The following is a 19,398-nucleotide window of genomic DNA, read 5'->3' as shown; positions in this document are numbered from 1 at the left end:
AAAGACCGTTTTTTTTATCAACAAATCAAAATTTAAACCTCAAGAATAAATATTAATGTTAAAATAAAACAAAAACTTCAGAATTAAAATTCGGGTTTTAGTATTAGAAATCCTATTAATTTTTAGAATAAGAAATGCTGTTTTTTCATATTAGAATTTTGTTTAGTATTTAAATATCAGTTTCTTATATTGAAAATTCAGTTTCCTTTATTATAAATTCAGTTTAGTTATTCTAAATGAACTTTATAACTAGATTTATGATATTGAAAATATATTCCTGTCTTGTATTTTTTTTAATTTCAATATTTTTCTGAAAAAAAAAACAAAACAAAACAAAAAACAAAAAAAACAAAAAAAACAAAAAAACAAAACAAAAATGCTAATTTTTTTTTTAGTTTTTAAAATAATTTTTTAATATTAGAAATTAATTTCTTAATATTAGAAATTAATTTCTTAATATTAGAAATTGAAACCTTATCATGGAAATTGATTTCAAAATTGATTTCTTAATATTAGAAATTGAGACTTTAACATGGAATTTGATTTATAAATTGATAAATTGATTTCTTGATATTGAAAATGGATTTCTCACGATGAGAAATTGATTTTATAAATATGAATATTAAAAAAATCAGAGTTTTAAAATGTTCAGATATTCTTCATAAAACAATTCAGTTTTTGATATTAGAAATTCCTTTATAATATTTGATTTTTTTTCAAATTATACTGAAAAGTTTTTCGTATCGTTTAACATTAATAAAATCAAATTTGTAATATTAATATTAAAAATATATTTGTTTTTTATATATAAAAATTAATTTTTAATTTTCAAGATATGTATTGTTGTCCATTTTGGCTTGCCATATGAATCATATTTATAATAGTGTCTACCTGATTCTTATATCGGTTTGACTTTAGTTTCGAAAAGATTTCAAACTTAATATTGATTCAGCTGATTTCGAGGTTGCATTATGTAGGTTCATTTATTAGAATGTAAATATTTTATGAAGAGCGAATGACGGTCACAAACGGTAAGCCTTTTACTTGATATCGTATTAGACGTTTTGAAATTACACAATCTATTTTGAATAAGTTGATGTGGACGGTTTAATTATATTTACAAAAAGAGCACATGCACGATAGTTTAAAAACTTAAAAAATACAAAAAGCTATGTTTTTTTTTAAATAATAAACACTTTGTTACTTCATTATTCATAAAAAAAAATTCACATAATTTCTCCCCGTTCCATAATATATTGCATTGCAGTAACTTTAGAAAATACAAAATATCAAATTTTGATATCCTGTACACGTGTGTCAAGGAGTAACCTCAGCAGCATTAATTCATAAACAAATTATGTAATACATTAAACAATTAACTGCAAGCAAATTTTATCTTTTCACATTTTGCAGGTCATTTTCCCTATTTAGCAATGCAGTGGTACTTAATGAAAAAAAATTGTATAAGTTGACATATACTTAAGTTGACTTAGATGTGATAAGATAGATTGAAAATAAAAAAGACAATGAATCACGACCAAAATACACCGTGTCTTAATAAAGATTTAAAGGAATGCAATGGACAATCCGATCCAGGAAAAAAAGCTGCGACAAAGCTTTTCATCGAAAAGGTCAGGAACAACTGCTCTGCACAATTTTTCCAGAACTATTTTCTTTCACTTTTCCCTATAATTCAAGTTATTAAAAAATATAAATTCCGGGAGTACCTTAAAGGTGATATAGTCAGTGGAATATCCGTTGCATGTCTACACTTTCCGCACGCTATTGCATTAGGAATTCTGGCATCAGTGACACCAGCAAATGGTCTTTACACCGTACTTTTCCCTGGACTTGCTTACGTTTTCTTCGGAACTTCTCAGCATGTGTCGATGGGTACGACGGCGATACTTTGCATCTTCACAGCAGAGCTTGTCGAATATAAAAGCGAAAGTTTTCTGTCCCAATACAACAATAATTTAAATGATTCTTTCAATGAAACGAATTCAACTGCCACAAATAGTAGACTCAATGATAATTTGCTTGCATACAAAGTTTCGGTTGCAGCTGGATCATCATTTCTAGTCGGGATTTTTCTGCTTCTAATGGGCATCTTCAAACTAGGTTTCATAACATCATATTTATCATCATCGTTTATTGCTGGATTCACAACAGCTGGTGGAATGCATATTATATCAGTCAATCTTCCCACTTTACTGGGAATACAAAGTAAGACCGTTAATGGTCCTGGAAAGTTGATATATAAATACATCGACATAATTGAGAAAATCCAAGACATAAACTTTGCAACACTTTTGCTTTCCTTACTTTGTTTGTTTATGCTTATTTTTATAAAGGACTTTATCAACGAACGATATAAACATAAATTAAAGATACCGATACCAATAGATGTTATCTTAGTCATTGGTGTGACTATAGTATCAAAATTTGCAAAATTTCACGAAAATTTTAATATCGATATTGTTGGAGATATACCCACTGGGCTGCCGACTCCAACATTGCCCGAAGTGTCAGTGGATATGGTTGGAAATAGCGTTATAGTGGCCATGATGTGCTTTATCCTTACGATTTCCTTGACAAGACTTTGCGAAAAGAAACATAATTATAGTGTAGATGATAATCAGGAACTCTTTGCTTATGGAGCATCAAATTTTCTAGGATCATTCTTCTCGTGTATACCATGTGCGGTTGGGCCACCCCGAACAATTATTCTCAGCAAAATGGGATCAAAAACAACATTAAATGGCATAGTTGCTGCGTTAGTGGCTTTTCTTGTTATCATGTTTATTGGGCCGTATTTGCGATGGGCTCCAAATGCTTTCCTTGCAACCATGATTGTTGCACTAGCAAAAAACTTATTGGTTCAAGTGAAAATTTTGCCAAAACTTTGGAGAATAAATCGTTTTGACTTTGTAATTTTCTTAGGAACATTGTTGTCTGGTGTACTTATTGACTTTCCATATAGTCTGTACGTTGGTTTACTATTAAGCTTATTCACAATCATTGTTCAAAGTCAGACCGCAGCTGTTTATGCTTTCACATTCCCTAAAGCTAATTTAAGAAGCTGTAGTTTATCAAAAGGTGATAGCGATCTTTCACGTAAAACACCACTTATAGCCACGTTCAAAATGGAATGTTCATTGTACTTCGCAACTGCTGAGAGGTTTAAGAGAGAACTATACAAACAAACAATTAACCCAAGTAGTTTTAAGAAAAACTTAGAAGACTGGATCATTAACGCTAGAAATAAAACTGATCAAACAAATGAAACAGAAGCTGATATTTTAGACCGAGGTGAAGAGGAATCTACGGTTTGTACTGATAAAATAATGCACGGATTCGATGATGGTGTTACAGTACCTTTCACATACATTATCATTGATTGTTCCTCTATGAATTACATTGACATGAATGGATCCAGACTTCTGTGTGATATCAGGTCGGAATTTCATTTTATTGGAGTAACTCTGGTTTTAGCAGGTTGTACCAGATTTATGTCCAACTTTATAGCTAAATCAGAATTATCAAAGAAATTTGACCCAACGCATGTATACAAGGATATGTCTGATGCTTACCTAGAACTTTCAAAGAATAGTCCATGAAATCCTTCATAATCAATATGATTCTAAAACAATTTAAATCAAAGAATGGTCCCATAAAATAAATAAGTAAAATGATCGGTTTTTGCAAAAGTGCAGTATATTTACTACTTTTCTTTTAAAACTCAGTAACCAAATTAGAAAAATGAACACGCCAATAACATAAAAATGATGTACAGGTCAGAGAGTAGATCTCGCCGTTTTCAGGACAGAAGCAATTCTCGCGAATCTGCTTACTTAAATGTTATTCCTATGCTGGTGAGAACTTCTTCTTGGCTAGTAGATATATGATTTTAATTCTTATCTGAAGTATACATACATGTCGCATTTCTGTTATTATTTATCAATGATGTGCAGTTCAGTGAAAAAAGATAATACGAACACATGTCAGACCTCATTAAAGTCCATGCAACCCTGTTAAGTTACCCATTACGGACTGTTAGGGATTAAAGAAAATAAAAATACACTTACAATGCATGACACGAAAAATATCAACATAGCCGCAGATAACTTTTTTGTACGGAATGTATACAACAAGGTGACTTTGGAGTGTGTTGAAATCACATATTATTAAAGTGAAATAAAGTAAAATAGATATACAACTATCATTTCTATTCTTAATGTTTACCATGTTACAGTAACACCAGTCTAAATAGAATCCCTTTTGGACTTTAAAATTTGTTACAGGTGTCTGGTTTACATGAATATTGTACCAAGATTCGAAATACGTTTAAATTAATGTAAAGGGGGTAAAAAGGTGTTCTGTTAAGAGGGGTTTTAGCACTATTAGGTGTTTGGATAAGGCTGGTTTCAGTGTCAGAAAATCACCCTGTTCAGAAAAACTTTCTATTCATATCGAGGTTAACTGGGGCCAACAGGTGAAAGATAAGATTTTTTGCAACTACATATACGAATTTGTATGTGATACTCTATTATAGAAAAGTTATAACAGGATTAACAAATCTTTTTTTACAATCAGTCTATACTTGAACACTGAACGATCTGATAACTTTTTTACGTCACTTAATATAAATTTATAAACGATCTGGAACCTTTCTAACCGAATACAAGTCTAGATCGAACGGATTTCAAAAAGCCCAAAAAAGAGTTCCATTTAGGCAGTTTTTACTTAAAAAAACTGTAAAACAGTTTTCGCCCATAAAACTGTAAACCAGTTTTAACTAGATTCTATATATTAAGACGAATGTGACATTCGTTTATTTGTTAGTTCTTTCAGAGGCTTTCATGTGTGAAACGTAATATCTGGCAAATACAATAAAAAAACTGCTGAACCTAAAAATGAGTGATGATCTACCATAACAATAATCTATACTGCGTCTAAATAGTTGACAAGTTACTCTTTCGGGCGGGGTAGAAGATTCAGCAACAGAACATTTATTGACACCTACATTTTGAGAAGTTTACTATACACATATAGATTTTAAATGTATCAGAAAACACTTCTTACAGGCATATTAAAGAAAATCATTTTTTTTTACAGTAGTGTATATTTGTCCTGAGTTATCATTGTTATGTTATTGGCATGTTCATTTTTCTATTTTGGATACTGAGTTTTAAAAGAAAAGTATGACACAGTAAACAAAATGGTTCTCGTGGTGCAGATAAGGTACACCATAACCATCCAAAAGTTAATGATGACGACCAAAAAATGTTTGTAGTGATGACATTCATCTTTTAGCAACTTAGCTCTGTTCCAGAAGCCTTATTGTAAGTACTGTAGCACGGTACAAAAATTCCATGTAGACACTGAAACAGTTGTAAAGTTACAAATGAGGTAGATAGGGATGGATACCAAAACAAAGATTAGCACCTTTACAAATTTCTTATATGTTTAACATATTTATTTGAAATCATCAAAATAAAGAATTAGGTGCATTTGATTTTTTTTATATGTAATGATGTTTACTGATATAGGTATAGTTTCAACGGCAATTTTTTTGTCTTTCCTTTTCATTCTCTATGAACAATGTCAACAAGTTTGCCTTTTTGACAGAAGAACACAATTGCGATCGTTTATTGATACATTTTAATCAATCAATAACAATAATTATATACAAAATAGAGGCCTTAAAAACAGTACATTTTGTAAGTTGTTATGACTATAGTCTTAGGAATTTTATTTTAACATGAAGTAATGTAAATTCAGTCGTAATACGTAGACTGAGATACCCCGTCACCGTGATCGACCATACATTAGTAAAGCTGCATTAGCTGTCATATTCGTAATGTTTTATTTCTTTTGAAATATACCTTAACTTTGAATTATTTCTACTAAATAGTACTTTTTGTACAATTTCATTTGATATCCACAAATAAAATGCGTTAAATAGATGAAATAAGTGTCTATATATTTATTGTCTCGCAAGGCAAAAAATCAACCTAGATAAGTTCGTATGCATGTGACTTCTGGTGACCTCAATCCGCGCCTGTGCTCTAAGGGTCGATTCTTTCATAAAAAAAATCTGATTGCAAAACGAAAGTGGTTATTCAACGGCAAGGAAGACCGACGGACTCAAGCCGTGAAAGAAAAAAAATTCGAATATAGTTCGCAAGGATCCTTTAGAATTAACGTATGTGATATAATGCGGCTCAAATATGGCCATTATTTATTTCAAAACTGATCAAGAAATAGATAATATGAAATGAAAACAAGACACGTGCTTACCTGTGTATCCGTTTTAATCATTTGTTTGCCAAAGTTAAAGTCTATCCTGGTGAATGTCCTGTCAGCAATCTTCGGAAGTAATGGCGAAAAATAATTTTATCAGACCAATCGTTATTCTCTGACTAAACAAACGTTGTTTTCACAATATTCTGTAGGTATTATCGACATTACTTGCTTCAATTGCATAAGTACAAACTTATTTCATTGTATCAGTAAATTCAGTACAATCAAAGCTGAACAAATTTGGCAGCTAATGCAGCTTTAACTACAATATTATTTGCTGGTAACTAATATAAGAAACATCGATGACGAAAATAAACTACAGGAATTTTTTTCCCACTATATACGAAATTACATTATCGATTATCAGGCAAAAACGTTCCTTTTCAGTCTATGAAAAAGATATTGTTACAGATTAACTAAAAATATTTCGGAGCACATTGTCTCAGTTTTCTTTTTCTCTTTTTACACTTTTTATGACTCAAATCAAATTTTATTTATAAGATTCCAAAGTGCATTCATTGTTATTTTTTTTTTCACAGTAAATAACATATTGACATTGGACGAAGCGTTTTGTCACTGTTTTATTTGAAAATAACCGATGAAACTAGAAGTATATTGATAATCATGCTAATCTAACTTTTTTGAATGAACTTAGGAATCTAATGAATGTCATTTAAGCCAACAGAAATAAAAACACAGAGACTTCATGACATCTCATTTGTAAGCACCTTAATGTTGGATTTACACGTGTAATAACGTGTATATAACCTACGAATATATAGAAATACATGTACAATAGGCGGTGCGTTAATTTTGAATTTTCAGTATGAAATAACTGCAAAAAGATTTTTCCATGTATATAAAATGAATGTAAACTCGTTTTAAGACTTAAGCCACGAACCAAAATACACTTTTCAAAGATCTCCATTTCTGAACAAAATAGGTTTTTCTTTAATGTAGAGTTACGCCTTAAAATTTTGATATATATTAAAATTGTTAATTACGTTTTGTTTTTGTTTTTGTTTTGTTTTGTTTTTGTTTTGTTTTGTTTTGTTTTTGTTTTTGTTTTTTGTTTTTGTTTGTTTGGTTTTTTTTAGGTATCAACGAACAAATTACAAACTTAGATACTGAGTAACCCTAGCGCAGATTTTACCGTTTCAACGCTGGATTCACGATTTTCTAACGCCGGTCTTTGTTTATTTACTGTCATTTATAAGTAGCGTAAGTAAACTATTCTGATATGAATGGCAGTTTGGTTATTATGTATTTAAATGATGAAAGAGGACACAGACAACCGAAAACAAACAAGAAACAAAGGAAACAACATGAACGTGATGAAATCAAACGCAAAAGGACAACATGCATCCCTATAAAACAAAAATCAAATACAAAGTTGCCCATTCTCAAATTTAAGGTAGGGCCATAATTGGTGAGAGGTTAAACCTCCTATGGAAAATGAATGATGAAAGGGCTTTTAATTATCTCGCCCCCATCGTATACTTTGTTCCTTATAATACTATATATTTGAAACCTGCATGTAAGAAAACATTTCAATTAACACAGTCATATATTGATATTTATTTTAACAGAACATGGACCCTTATAAATCAAATTTAGACGCAATGGGGTACATTAATTTGCTCCTGATAAGTAAGTGATGTCTGCCTCGAATGATTATAAAATGATACACAGATACGTACGGAAAGAATTGGGGTTTATATTTGTCGAGATTGTCGCGGGAAAGTAACGTCCGCATATTTGTATATTTTCCACTGCGACGTCGATTGACCATGACGTCACTCTGGGCGCAAGTGAAAAATCTAGATAAACGATAAACCTACACGATTGTATTCTATTCAGCCTAAAATATCCCAACCACAATATTTATGGTGCCTTGAACCATGGAGTTAGAAAAATTGAAGTCCATACCATCAACAATCAAGAGTGTTGTAAGGAAATTCTTCACGAAGATCGGGGAAGTCAGAAATTCAGAGTACTTTGACAAGGTGTCAGTGATAACAAACTTTGAGAAGATTCTTAAGAAACAGACATTTTTAGAAGAGTTATGTGAACAAATTCTTAAAGAAACAAATTCGGAAGATATTGCAGACGAGGTAATAGAGTCAGAAGAATATTCCGCAACGCTAGAAACCAAGATAAAACATGCACGTAAATTCATTGAAAACCTCCTGCCTACTCCTACACCACGCCCTCACGACCTTCGCATTTACACACACTCACGAAAGAGACTACCCTGATCGTCTCCTCTTCATATGCACATCAGTATAAGAATCAGCACCTACAATTCAATTTTCCGCATTAAAATACAAACCCGAGTATATCGTCAAACTTTGGTCGTAGTAGTAACGATAATCATCGCCTTCCAAAGCTCACATATCTCGAGTACTCTAAACATATTCTCGAGTGGCAAGCTTTCTGGGTTTCATTCGAATCAGCCATCTATCTAAATGTCTCACTCACAAATGTACAAAAATTCAACTACCTCAAAGCACAACTCGAAAATGAAGCCCTTCAGTCAATCTCAGGTTTTGCGCTAACGAACTTAAATTACGACGAGGCTATAAACGTATTGGAAGACAGATTCGGAAACAATGAAAAGTTGTCAGCACGTATCTAGATGCTTTAATTGAAATGCCTCAAACCAGAAATGAAATCCGAAGTCTGAAATCATTCTACGATCAAATTGAGTCGTACGTTTGAGGACTAGGGGAATCTTAACAAACCTATGGTAATCTGCTTGTGCCAATAATCTTGAAGAAACTGCCAGGAGAAATACGTAACAACTTACGTAGAGTACGCGAATCTAGTACATGGGTACTCAGCTACCTTAGATTTTTCTGCAGGAGATTACAATTATGGAGGAGGAGGGACAAGACCCCGATGAACGCCAAAATATACCAACTGTTTCGGCAACCATAGAATGAATGAATGCAAATCAAAGTTCAAGTGTAGAAACTGCAAGAGGAAACACCACACAAGAATTTGTACACATAAGTGTGCAGATAATACCCAGAAACAGAAGAATCAATTAAAAATGACCCACAGAGACACAGGACCACAACACAAAAACGCTTCCATAAATCGGATTAGTGAAGCTGAGAGTTGCGACACAAGTGTATTGTATTCCCTTCTTAAGACAGCTGTAGCGCCGGCGGATACTACCAGACTTTCATAGACACTAACATTTTATTCGACAAGGGAGCACAGCGATCATTCGTAACAGAGGACCTTGCAAAGAAGCTAAACCTGAAAACAACAGGAACTAAAATCTTAAACTAGTCAACTTTCGGCGGCGGAGACAAAAATACTAGGAATTTAGATTCCGCAACATTGTACTTGAAAACGGAATATGGACAAAACTTACCAATCAAAGTATTGATAGTACCAAAGATAGCTATGCCATTACAGAATTATATAAGCAAACTTGAAAATAACCATGAATACTTGCGTGGATTGAAGCTAGCACATCTCATTACCCAACAAGAATCATTTGAAATCAAGCTATTAATAGGCGTCGACTATTATTGGGACATCGTGGAAGATCACATTGTCAGAAAAAAACGGCCTGACATCCATGAAATCAAAGATTGGTTACTTGTTATCTGGATCAGTGAAAGTAAACCGTGAGCAAAAATGCAGATTAGCGACAGCTAGCATGCTCAACGTAATGATATCGCACAAGATCGATGAGCAAAACATTGAGAAATTTTTGGAATCTTGAGTCAATTGGCATACACAGCAAGGAAGCCGATGAGAACGAAAGTAAAGTAAATACTTGAAATCATATCAAGAAAACTAAATTGAATTCAAAGACAACAATTACATTGCAGTGGAAACAAGACCATGATGAATTACCATCAAACTTTATCGGCGCAAAGAAGCGAACTGAGAGCGTTATCCGTAGAGTCAAAAACCGGACATGCTAGAGAAATACGGCAAGATAATAGTAGATCAAGAACGCAGAGATTTCATTGAGAAAGTGAGTGACGCAAAATCGAACGCACCCAAAGTTGATTATATACCTCACCACCCAGTATACAAAGTGTACTACCCCGATCAGAAAAAAAATATACGATTGTAGTTGTCGTCAGTCACCAACTACACGAGTCTAAATGATTGTTTGATGGACACCCCACCCGGGTTGAATAATTTGACCAAAATATTGCTGGGATTTCGATCTAACCCAGTTGCTATCACAACCGTACTTAAACATTTACAACTGAACAAGAGCGAAATAGCAGAAATCATGGAGAGAGATATCTACATGGATAACATTATTTCAAGCGTCCGAGACGAGACCGAGGCTACGAAATATTTCATCGAAGCGAGAAAAATGATGGCAAAAGCTGGATTCAATATAAGATCATGGGCATCTAATAGCGAGAAAATACGAGAATTAGCAAAAACTCAGGTTGTATTAGACAAAGATCAACACACAAAAATACTTGGAATGCTTTGGAACAGTACAACCGACAACATCATGTATCCACCACGGCATTCAAGTTAGAAAGTGACGACAAAGTACGGAACTAGAATCTTGAGACACGGCTCGCAGATGTATGATCCGCTAGGACTAGTTACCCCTGTCACAATCAGACCTAGGGCATTTAACCAGGAATTATGATGAAGTGGACTTGATTGGGATAAACTGATATCAGACAGATTGAGAAATAAATGGATCCAAATAGCTAGCGACATTCAGAAAGCTACCACAATTGCAATTCCAAGATCTTATTTTCAACAAAGGAGTTCAGACAACTGTACACTGCATGTCTTTGTAGATGCAAGTTCGTTAGCTTATGAAGCTTCTGCATATATATGTAATGGATCCGATTCAACACTGTTGATGGCAAAATCGAGAGTCGCGCCTGTTAAAACACTTACACTTCCACAATTAGAATTAATGACAGCCGTGATAGGATCCAGACTTGCGACACATATACAATCAACGATGGAGTTGACGAAAGTGACAGTTTGGTCCGGCAGTTTGTATAGTTTTACAATAGAATAAGACTTCCAAAATTGATTCTGCTGTTTCTAGTGACAATTAAATCCACACATGCTTCAGGTACGGAAGTGGATTACGAACTATTTTGGGGACTACAAAAACAATTGGAATTTGAAAAAAAATATATTAAAATAATTATTGAAATTAATTATATAAAAACTAAGGTCATGATTCTCCAAACCAACCTGCCGTCCTATGACGAGTCCATAAATTGAAATAGAAATAAGTATACTCAAACTTCTTTTCTTGTAGTTACTCTGATGACATTTGGTAACCACATTTCCGTCTAAGGAAGTCGATGATTTATTATATGTAAAACCAAAAGGACATAATTCGCTGTTTTACGCCCACGTCTTTGAGACGGGAAAAGTAATACGGGTACTTGGAACAATTTGGAAGCAAAATGTACTCTAATTGTTAAAAGGTTCCCATTTGACACGCAGCAGTGCTCTCTTGATTTCATGATGTGTTTTCCGAAATTAATTTCCGTTTTCCTTAAGAAAAACAAAACAGATCTACGGTTATTTTTACATTGCTCCATGCATTTATGAACCCGCAATTGTTTATCAACCGATGGAGGAGAAAGGATTTCACTCGGAATGGCAATAATGCTTCGTATGCAATATTGTTAATGATCGTGTTTTCGTCGATTTCGCCAAAATTTACCCAATATGCGTACTCATCTTAATTCCGGTATTAGTCATCATTATATACTATGTTATTACTACAGATTAGATGTGCATAATGAAAGTTCATTTCTAAAGTATTTTGCAATCATTTGCAAATGGAGGAAAAATGATACACCAAAAACTGAACCTGTCAAGAGGGTTGCCATAACGACACTGTAATTCGAGTTATTCCAACAAATCGAAAGTGTTAAATTGGTTAATATTGTGCATGACGTCACAATACTCTTTTTAATGGGATCATAACTTTGGACTTTTTAAAAATTCTTTATGTACACGTTCCTTACCGGTCGTCGCAAACATATTCTTTGACTCAAGTCAAAGTATCATGACATTTCGCTTAATGATAAAATGATTGCGTGTTATATGTTTTGTCAAATCGTTTTCGGAAAATCATTCCGTTCTTGATGCTTATTTTCTTTTTAAATCTACGCAAATCTTAAACAGTAAATAAAAGTAAGATTTATCAAATTTGAAGGAAGATTTCGTAAACAATTATATAAAGCTCATCCCTAATATGCAAATTATTTGAGAAATATATGAAGTACAAACAAGTCGTTCAGAGTGTTAAAACATGTTAGAAACATGCAGTTACGAATACAAGACGTGGCAACCAAAATTCAGGTACCTAAATACAGACAGGTGATAAAAACTGTAGGGTTACATGTGTAAACCTAAAACATAACTCTATAATAATTATTTTTCGTTTTTAGTTTGGTCAGAGGTACGAATATCTGTAACATAATAACTTTATAAACGTAATTACATACAAATGTATTTTCGATAATAACAAATATTGATTAATAAAAAAGTAGTATGAAATTTGGACACATGTTTAATTTGCGAATAACTAAATGTGGTGTCTTGGTCATACTAAATATTACACATATAACGACATATAAGCAGATAAAATGAGCGCATATGCCAATGCTAACGAATATATATATTCACCAATCTAATGATCAATGTACTTCAATGACAATGAAAGCAATATAAGGGCGTCTAGTATATATTAAGGACATACTGGAGTTGTACAAGATCCAATGTTAAAATAGTTCACAAGTTGTTAAACGTCTTCATCCTCATTGCCATCTCTCCTAAAAATGTTTTAATGAAGAATCATAAGAAAAAAAGATATTTAAATAGTATTTTGTATTAAACTTTTCAGTATATGTATACTTATATGTACGGAGCGTCAGCGACGTCCTATATATGTAGAATGTAAGACTAGAACTATGAAGGGCTAAAACATATTCTGAGGGAAGACGAAATTTGTCGACACAAAAGTAGACGATAACACAAATGCAGAGGCGCTGTTTTGTCTTTTAATACGTCGATGAATGCGATTATATATATTTCCCTTCAATAATGGTTTGGAAAGTATTGACTGTGTAGAAATACATTAAGCTTTCCCAGTAGAAAGTCTCATACATTCTTCTCACCGAATGTGACTTCGCCCATAGCAAAATGCGGATGGTATTAATGTCTTTTTTTGGTCTTCATTTCTAAATAGAAACAGGAATGAGCTCCGTCCATCAAAGGGATAAATAAAAACTCTTATTAAGCATTATACCATTCTTACTTATCGCCACCATTTTATGCACCATTACATCCGTTATTTCGAATGAAACACAAACAGAGAGAGAGAGAGAGAGAGAGAGAGAGAGAGAGAGAGAGAGAGAGAGTGAGAGAGAGATTTTAGTTACTTACTATCCAGATTATAAAACAAACACGATCGTAAAAATGTAGATAAATAATAAGTAACGAACCAAGGATAAACAAGAAACCTGTGTAATCAGGCATTTTTAGTCCTGTACGTTAATGTTTGTAATAAACTCGGTAAAAAGCGCGTAAACCTGTAAAAATCCGGCATTTCTGAACTTTCCTCACAACGGTTTCGTATACGATTTGAACATCTGTATAACAATAACGTCAAAGGAAGATAGGGAATGGGAAGACAGAATTCATTACATACACCAATACAGTCTTTATACGTGTATAGATACTGACCAGAAAACAAATATTAACATTTCAGAGATATAAACGGAAATGTGAATGCATACATTACTTTCAAGTCATTTCAAAGTAGTATCAATTAGTATCATTGCAAATAAAGAACTTACCTAAACACCTCCTCAAAAAAATGTGTAACTAATTTGCAAATAATTAAATCACCTTGTAATTTTATCATTTTGTAAGACCACTTATTTCTGTTCTGTCTTGTATGACTTCAATGCATTTAGTGTTGGGGTCATAACGAACGTTAAACCCTTTTGGAATCTTGGAAGCATACGCTCTGCAAGAAACAGAAGGAAAATAATATAGAAAAGTATGTGCTTTATTTGTATTCAACAGGATAAGGCAATTTCAGTTCAATTTAATTTACATATGATATTTAATAAGTTTTAATACATTTAGATATAGGTGAAGTAAAACGGAAGTATGTAGATTAGATAATCACTATCAACATCTAAATGCCTGTATTAGGTGGTGGAAAGGAAACTTTTCCCAGACAGAAATATAGTTCATTTCCAATAAATATTGATTTAATCCTCGTTTTGACACTGAGTTATTTTTTGCAAGATTTATTTCTTTATGAAATATATTTACGTTCAACCGCTCGAAATTTAAAGCTTGTATTGAACAATGAATTATAGTCCTTTTGATCTTTGATATCTTATTTGTGTATTTCGAATGGTTTTAAGTAGTTTCAATTATTTACACCATAAAACTATTTTAGATTACGTAATAATGCTCGGATGTGAATCGCTCTGTTTTTCTGGATTTCTTCGTGACCTTGTCATGAACTACATAAATGTTGCTTGACTCTAAACGATTTGTAATCACTTGCAATGGGACGGCTATATTGCTAGCGGGGACATGCTACCCGTAGGGAACACTTAACGTCATTTCCGGGTATTTTGCGAAGTCATATTGCATATACTAAATAGTTTAATCTGTGGTTTGCTTTTTCCCCTTGTATTGGGCTTTTATATAGAATTGTGCTTTATTCCACACTTTGCTACATTCTTTGTGTAGATAAATGTACATAAATTGTGATGTCTCCGAGTGTTAATATTTGTTTACATTTCGGTATTTTTATTTCGAAATTCTCATTTACTTGTGCAACTATTAATGCGATATTTCATAGTTAAATCCTTTTGATTCATAGTGGCACTTATTATGATTCTTACTTCAATTTTTCTTTGGCGGACTGAAACGACTCAGCAACGTAATATATTGGTTGAAATTCAGTAATAGGATAGTCTTGTATAGCGGCCTCCTCTATATCAAAATTTCTTTTCTCTGGCTTATTTGTTTGGCTGTACTGTAAATGCATGATCAAGTTATTGAGGAGGGCAGATATTATTTCCCATGTTGTTTTACATGTACTTAGAGTAATTTCTGAAATGAGTTGGAAACGTTTACATGTTGTTTTCCATATGGTTTTGCGTGTAATTGCTATAACCAGTGTAAACGAAAATCATAATAAAAAATGTTTAGCGTTTTACATGGCAATACAATGTTCCCTGCTGGCAAACGTCATCCGCACAATATAATTTGAATAAGATATTGAATTTTAAGTCGTTCTATATCTAGCTGCAAATATCCGACGCTTCAAACTGAACATATGGAGAGTAAGAAAAAAAATGTCTTTCAAGGAATGAAGCAAACTTTATACGAAATAACCAGGATGCTGTAATTAGAACGAAGAACATAAGTGATCCTGGGACAAAGAATACATCAGATAAGCAGATACAGCCAATTTACTAAAAAACGCAAGAAAACAGAAAAATGTACAACCCGCACCCCATTGAAAACTAAGAGCATGAAAACATACCATGAATAAACAATAGTTACATATATTGTTTTTACACACAAAAATGTCGATTCATTAGTGATATTTTTTTCTATAGATTAGATAGTTTATAGATAGATGTAAACAAGGTACAAAATGTATCATATCAATGTATGTTACGGATATCAACGTCCAAGTACCATATCTCTGCAAAAGATTTGCCCTAATGAAAGAGATTATAGACTGCAATGCAATCAATCTAGATATATCTATTAACAACGAAGCATGTATGTGTCTAAAAGAATGTCCAAAATTAGTCGAGAAAATTCATTCATTCATTCGAAATAGTTAGCCGAGAGATTCTACCATGTTGAGCACAAGAAAGGAAAACTCAGAGCTTTCAGCACTTCTAAATTTTTCATACTGCAATTTTTTTTTATAAATACGGTAAATCAAATCGTACAGTTTTGACTGATTTTATACGAACGGCAATACATTAGCAACAAATACGTAGACTTGAACAAATTTTGAACTTGATCTGTAACCTGTCATGGTGAAGTAATAGACTAAATACCAGAAAAATATCTGCAAGTACATTTATGAAGACTAAATATGGAAGTCTATTCGAAAACCCGGTAATGCCATTACTTAATTCCACGTTGACATTTGGCCGTTCCAATTTTACATTTCGCAGTTCCAAGTTGGCATTTCCGACATCCAAATAGACATTTCGCAATTGATGAACTGAACAATTTTTGCATCAATCGGGAAATGTGAAAGAAGTCAAGCCACTACCGGACTTTCATTGTCTTACATTTATTAATATAGCTTGTCACCACAATGATCAAAGATATTTCTGCAGGAGATACCATAAAATGTTAGTAATACCTGTAATTCCTCAATGGAGGACAGCAGACCGGCTCCATAAGCTTTTATTCTCTTTCCTTCTCGACATAATCCAAATTCGAAGGTAAACCAGTACAGCTAAAATGTATTTTATATTCTGTTTTAACCTATTTTAATTTTTTTCGCCACCATCAGTAGTGCATGTCATTGGTTGAAACATATATAGATTGATTGATTGTGATACTTCGTCAGCTGGTAGATACCTCATCCATTTCAGAATGAGAGGATTGGATTAATCGAACAGGTACAGACCCTTACTTAATATTAGATCCTCATGTCATGCCTTATGTTTATTGTGGAAGCTCGCAGAAGTAACAGATCGAAAGAAAGTATGTCATCCTACTCAAACACAATATTCCGACACTGGCTGTATTATGTTGAAAAAAATCGTTCTCAAGAACATATTACTCCAGAAAACGATACTTCTTTATAAGTAAGGAAATACTATATATGAATGCTATCATGTTTCGTAGGTGTATTCACATATTAACCGCTATATCTCCCTGAAATGTTGGCAAAATGTACATAAGTAACTTTAAAAGGATAGTACTAAAAAAAGAAAAAAATCCAATGAAATACCAAGATTTGTGGGGTGATACATTTTGTATTGTTTTAGTAAATAAAATCAGAAGTACAGCAAAGCATAAACAGCACCGCTAATGCATATGTTATCGTTGGATATCAAATGGCTTAAATTGTTTACATACGTTTGAAAGTGTTTTAAGATACGGTTCAGAAGCTCCCAAACTGGCAAGTCCTATCTCTTGAGCAAACTGTGCAAAGTCAGGGTCAGCAAACATAGGAACATGACCAAGTAATTCATGGCATATGTCACTTTAATACAAGAATGTACAAAAGTAAGAGCTTTTCCAAACGTTAGCCGTCTCTTAGCTTTAATTGTTGTTTAAGACACTTAGTATATTGACTTTAACGATACTGAGACAAGATTTCTCTTGGTTACGTACTCTCTGTGTAATAGAAAATGGAAATATTATAATAGTTGTCAAAAAACCAAAATTAAATTGACACAAGTGAAGAAATGAATGAATTAATGAAGCAGTAACAAAAGATAGCCTTTTCTGTTATGGTAGATACTTGGATAAATGTAGGTGTCACAACTATAACTGCTCAATGAGAACTGATAATCTCCTGAACGAAATTCCTCCTTTTTTATTCCCCCATTCCAATCCATGAAGTTGTTTACGATACATGTGGAACAAAACTGTAAAATTCCAATTATATATTTGTGTTGAAATTATATTTATTCATGCATATCATTATATAATGCCGTTTAATTATGTAAAGTATAGGAGTACTTTGATCAAAGAGAAATATTGACCAAAACGTTAGAGTCTAATTATTCTACTTTCAATATATTTTAAAATAAGTTGATTTTCATGGGCATCTTCATATGGATACTTTCCTTTTTGTACAGTTTCGTTAAATTTGTGCAGTAGTAAAGGATGACTCATATCTCAGCACTTCCTGATCAACTAACTTCAAATATTCTCCTATTTGGATCAGATGAGATGTTTGATGAGTATAACCTTGAAATGTTTATCAAGGTTCAAAACTTTTTGAAACAGAAAAAAACGCTTCAAATTAACAACCTAAATTACACAATTACTTCTTTTGAATAATTTTAATAATTCCTTATGACCTGAATTAATTTATAGAGCATTAAATATCAACCTCTTCGCTTTGCACCAAACTCACCAAATGCACGTTATAAGCACTAGAGCACTAATTCCTTGAGCTATGCTATATGATATAATTATTATTCTTGATTTCAGGAGACTGATTGACATAAGACTTTGTATTGTTTCTGAATCCTGAAATTAGTTTGCGATTGTTCGTTTCATTGTATTGTTTTGGTTTGATGTTAAAATATGCAAATTACTTAATGAATATGTTTAAACTAAAGGATGACTCAGTATGAGAAGTTTGAAAAGCGCGCCAGATGTAGCTGTATTGTGTATTTTCGGTACACTCCGCGTATTTCCGTAAAACGTTTCTATATTTTTTTATCGAAAATATTTTCAAACACACGCAAGATAGTTATGTTCATCTAAATTATTCCGATATTCATCTCTTAAGAACATTATTTTTTTCTGTCTTCTTATCTTTTCTATTGTTCGGATTTACCTAGTTAAAGAGCCGCCATCATTTCTTTTATTTCTTTGTACATGTTATGCTGGTTGTTTCATGTTCATTGATGCGTGTGTGTGAGTCTGTTTTCTCTGTCTGGGCTTTATCCGTGGAGTATATTCTTTTGATGTCCGCTTGAATCTTGTCCCCTGATTACTATTCACTGTTCAATAAATCCCTGTGAGAATATATTACACGGCTATAAACATCAGTTTTTAAAAGTCAGTTCAAAAAAGTTTGATTCTAAAACAAATGCTGTTTTTTATTATTATTCTTAAAGTAACTTCCTTCAATTGACAATTATCTTAAACCTACGGTTCCGGTGTAAACATAGGCTTCGAACCATGGCGAATGTACTGAGTTGCCGGATAGACCCGAAATGCAAGACCTGCAAGGAAATCTCTCGGTGACATCAAACCTGCCGCGGGTCTTACTGTAAATCCCGATCGTTCTGAAACCGAAAACGTCATTTTACCAAATAAGTAAATAATGAATTACTAACAGGGTCGTCATTCAAAACACTC

The 19,398-nt window shown here is 32.8% G+C and overlaps 2 protein-coding genes across 3 annotated transcripts in view; one reads left to right on the top strand and one right to left on the bottom strand.

Moving 5' to 3' along the window:
• Positions 1-19,398, bottom strand: part of LOC148609878 (protein henna-like) — a 68,348-nt gene that overhangs the window by 9,776 nt on the left and 39,174 nt on the right. The window contains exons 7-12 of one of the 2 annotated variants that reach the window (XR_015914599.1): positions 19,190-19,325; positions 17,434-17,560; positions 16,709-16,804; positions 15,216-15,349; positions 14,197-14,317; positions 6,304-13,118 (exon numbers count right to left, since the gene is read on the bottom strand). Coding sequence is in view for 1 of the 2 variants with exons in the window: in XM_088541365.1 (XP_088397491.1) it covers positions 14,209-14,317; positions 15,216-15,349; positions 16,709-16,804; positions 17,434-17,560; positions 19,190-19,325 (602 nt within the window). In the remaining variant the exon portion in view is untranslated. Of the gene's footprint in view, positions 1-5,875; positions 13,119-14,196; positions 14,318-15,215; positions 15,350-16,708; positions 16,805-17,433; positions 17,561-19,189; positions 19,326-19,398 lie in introns of those variants that run through there. The other variant, XM_088541365.1, reaches the window with a different exon arrangement.
• LOC148609879 (sulfate transporter-like) lies at positions 964-5,866 on the top strand. Its single transcript, XM_088541364.1, has 2 exons — positions 964-1,031; positions 1,414-5,866. Exon 2 carries the CDS (start codon positions 1,527-1,529, stop codon positions 3,618-3,620), a length of 2,094 nt encoding a protein of 697 aa, XP_088397490.1. The 5' UTR covers positions 964-1,031; positions 1,414-1,526; the 3' UTR covers positions 3,621-5,866.

Source organism: Perna viridis, chromosome 8, assembly GCF_037379345.1.
Source record: "Perna viridis isolate PV_CMFRI_1.1 ecotype Kerala chromosome 8, ASM3737934v1, whole genome shotgun sequence".
NCBI lineage: Eukaryota > Metazoa > Mollusca > Bivalvia > Mytilida > Mytilidae > Perna > Perna viridis.
Note: the sequence above shows the minus strand (reverse complement) of the source record. Positions and strands in the feature narration are given on the sequence as shown.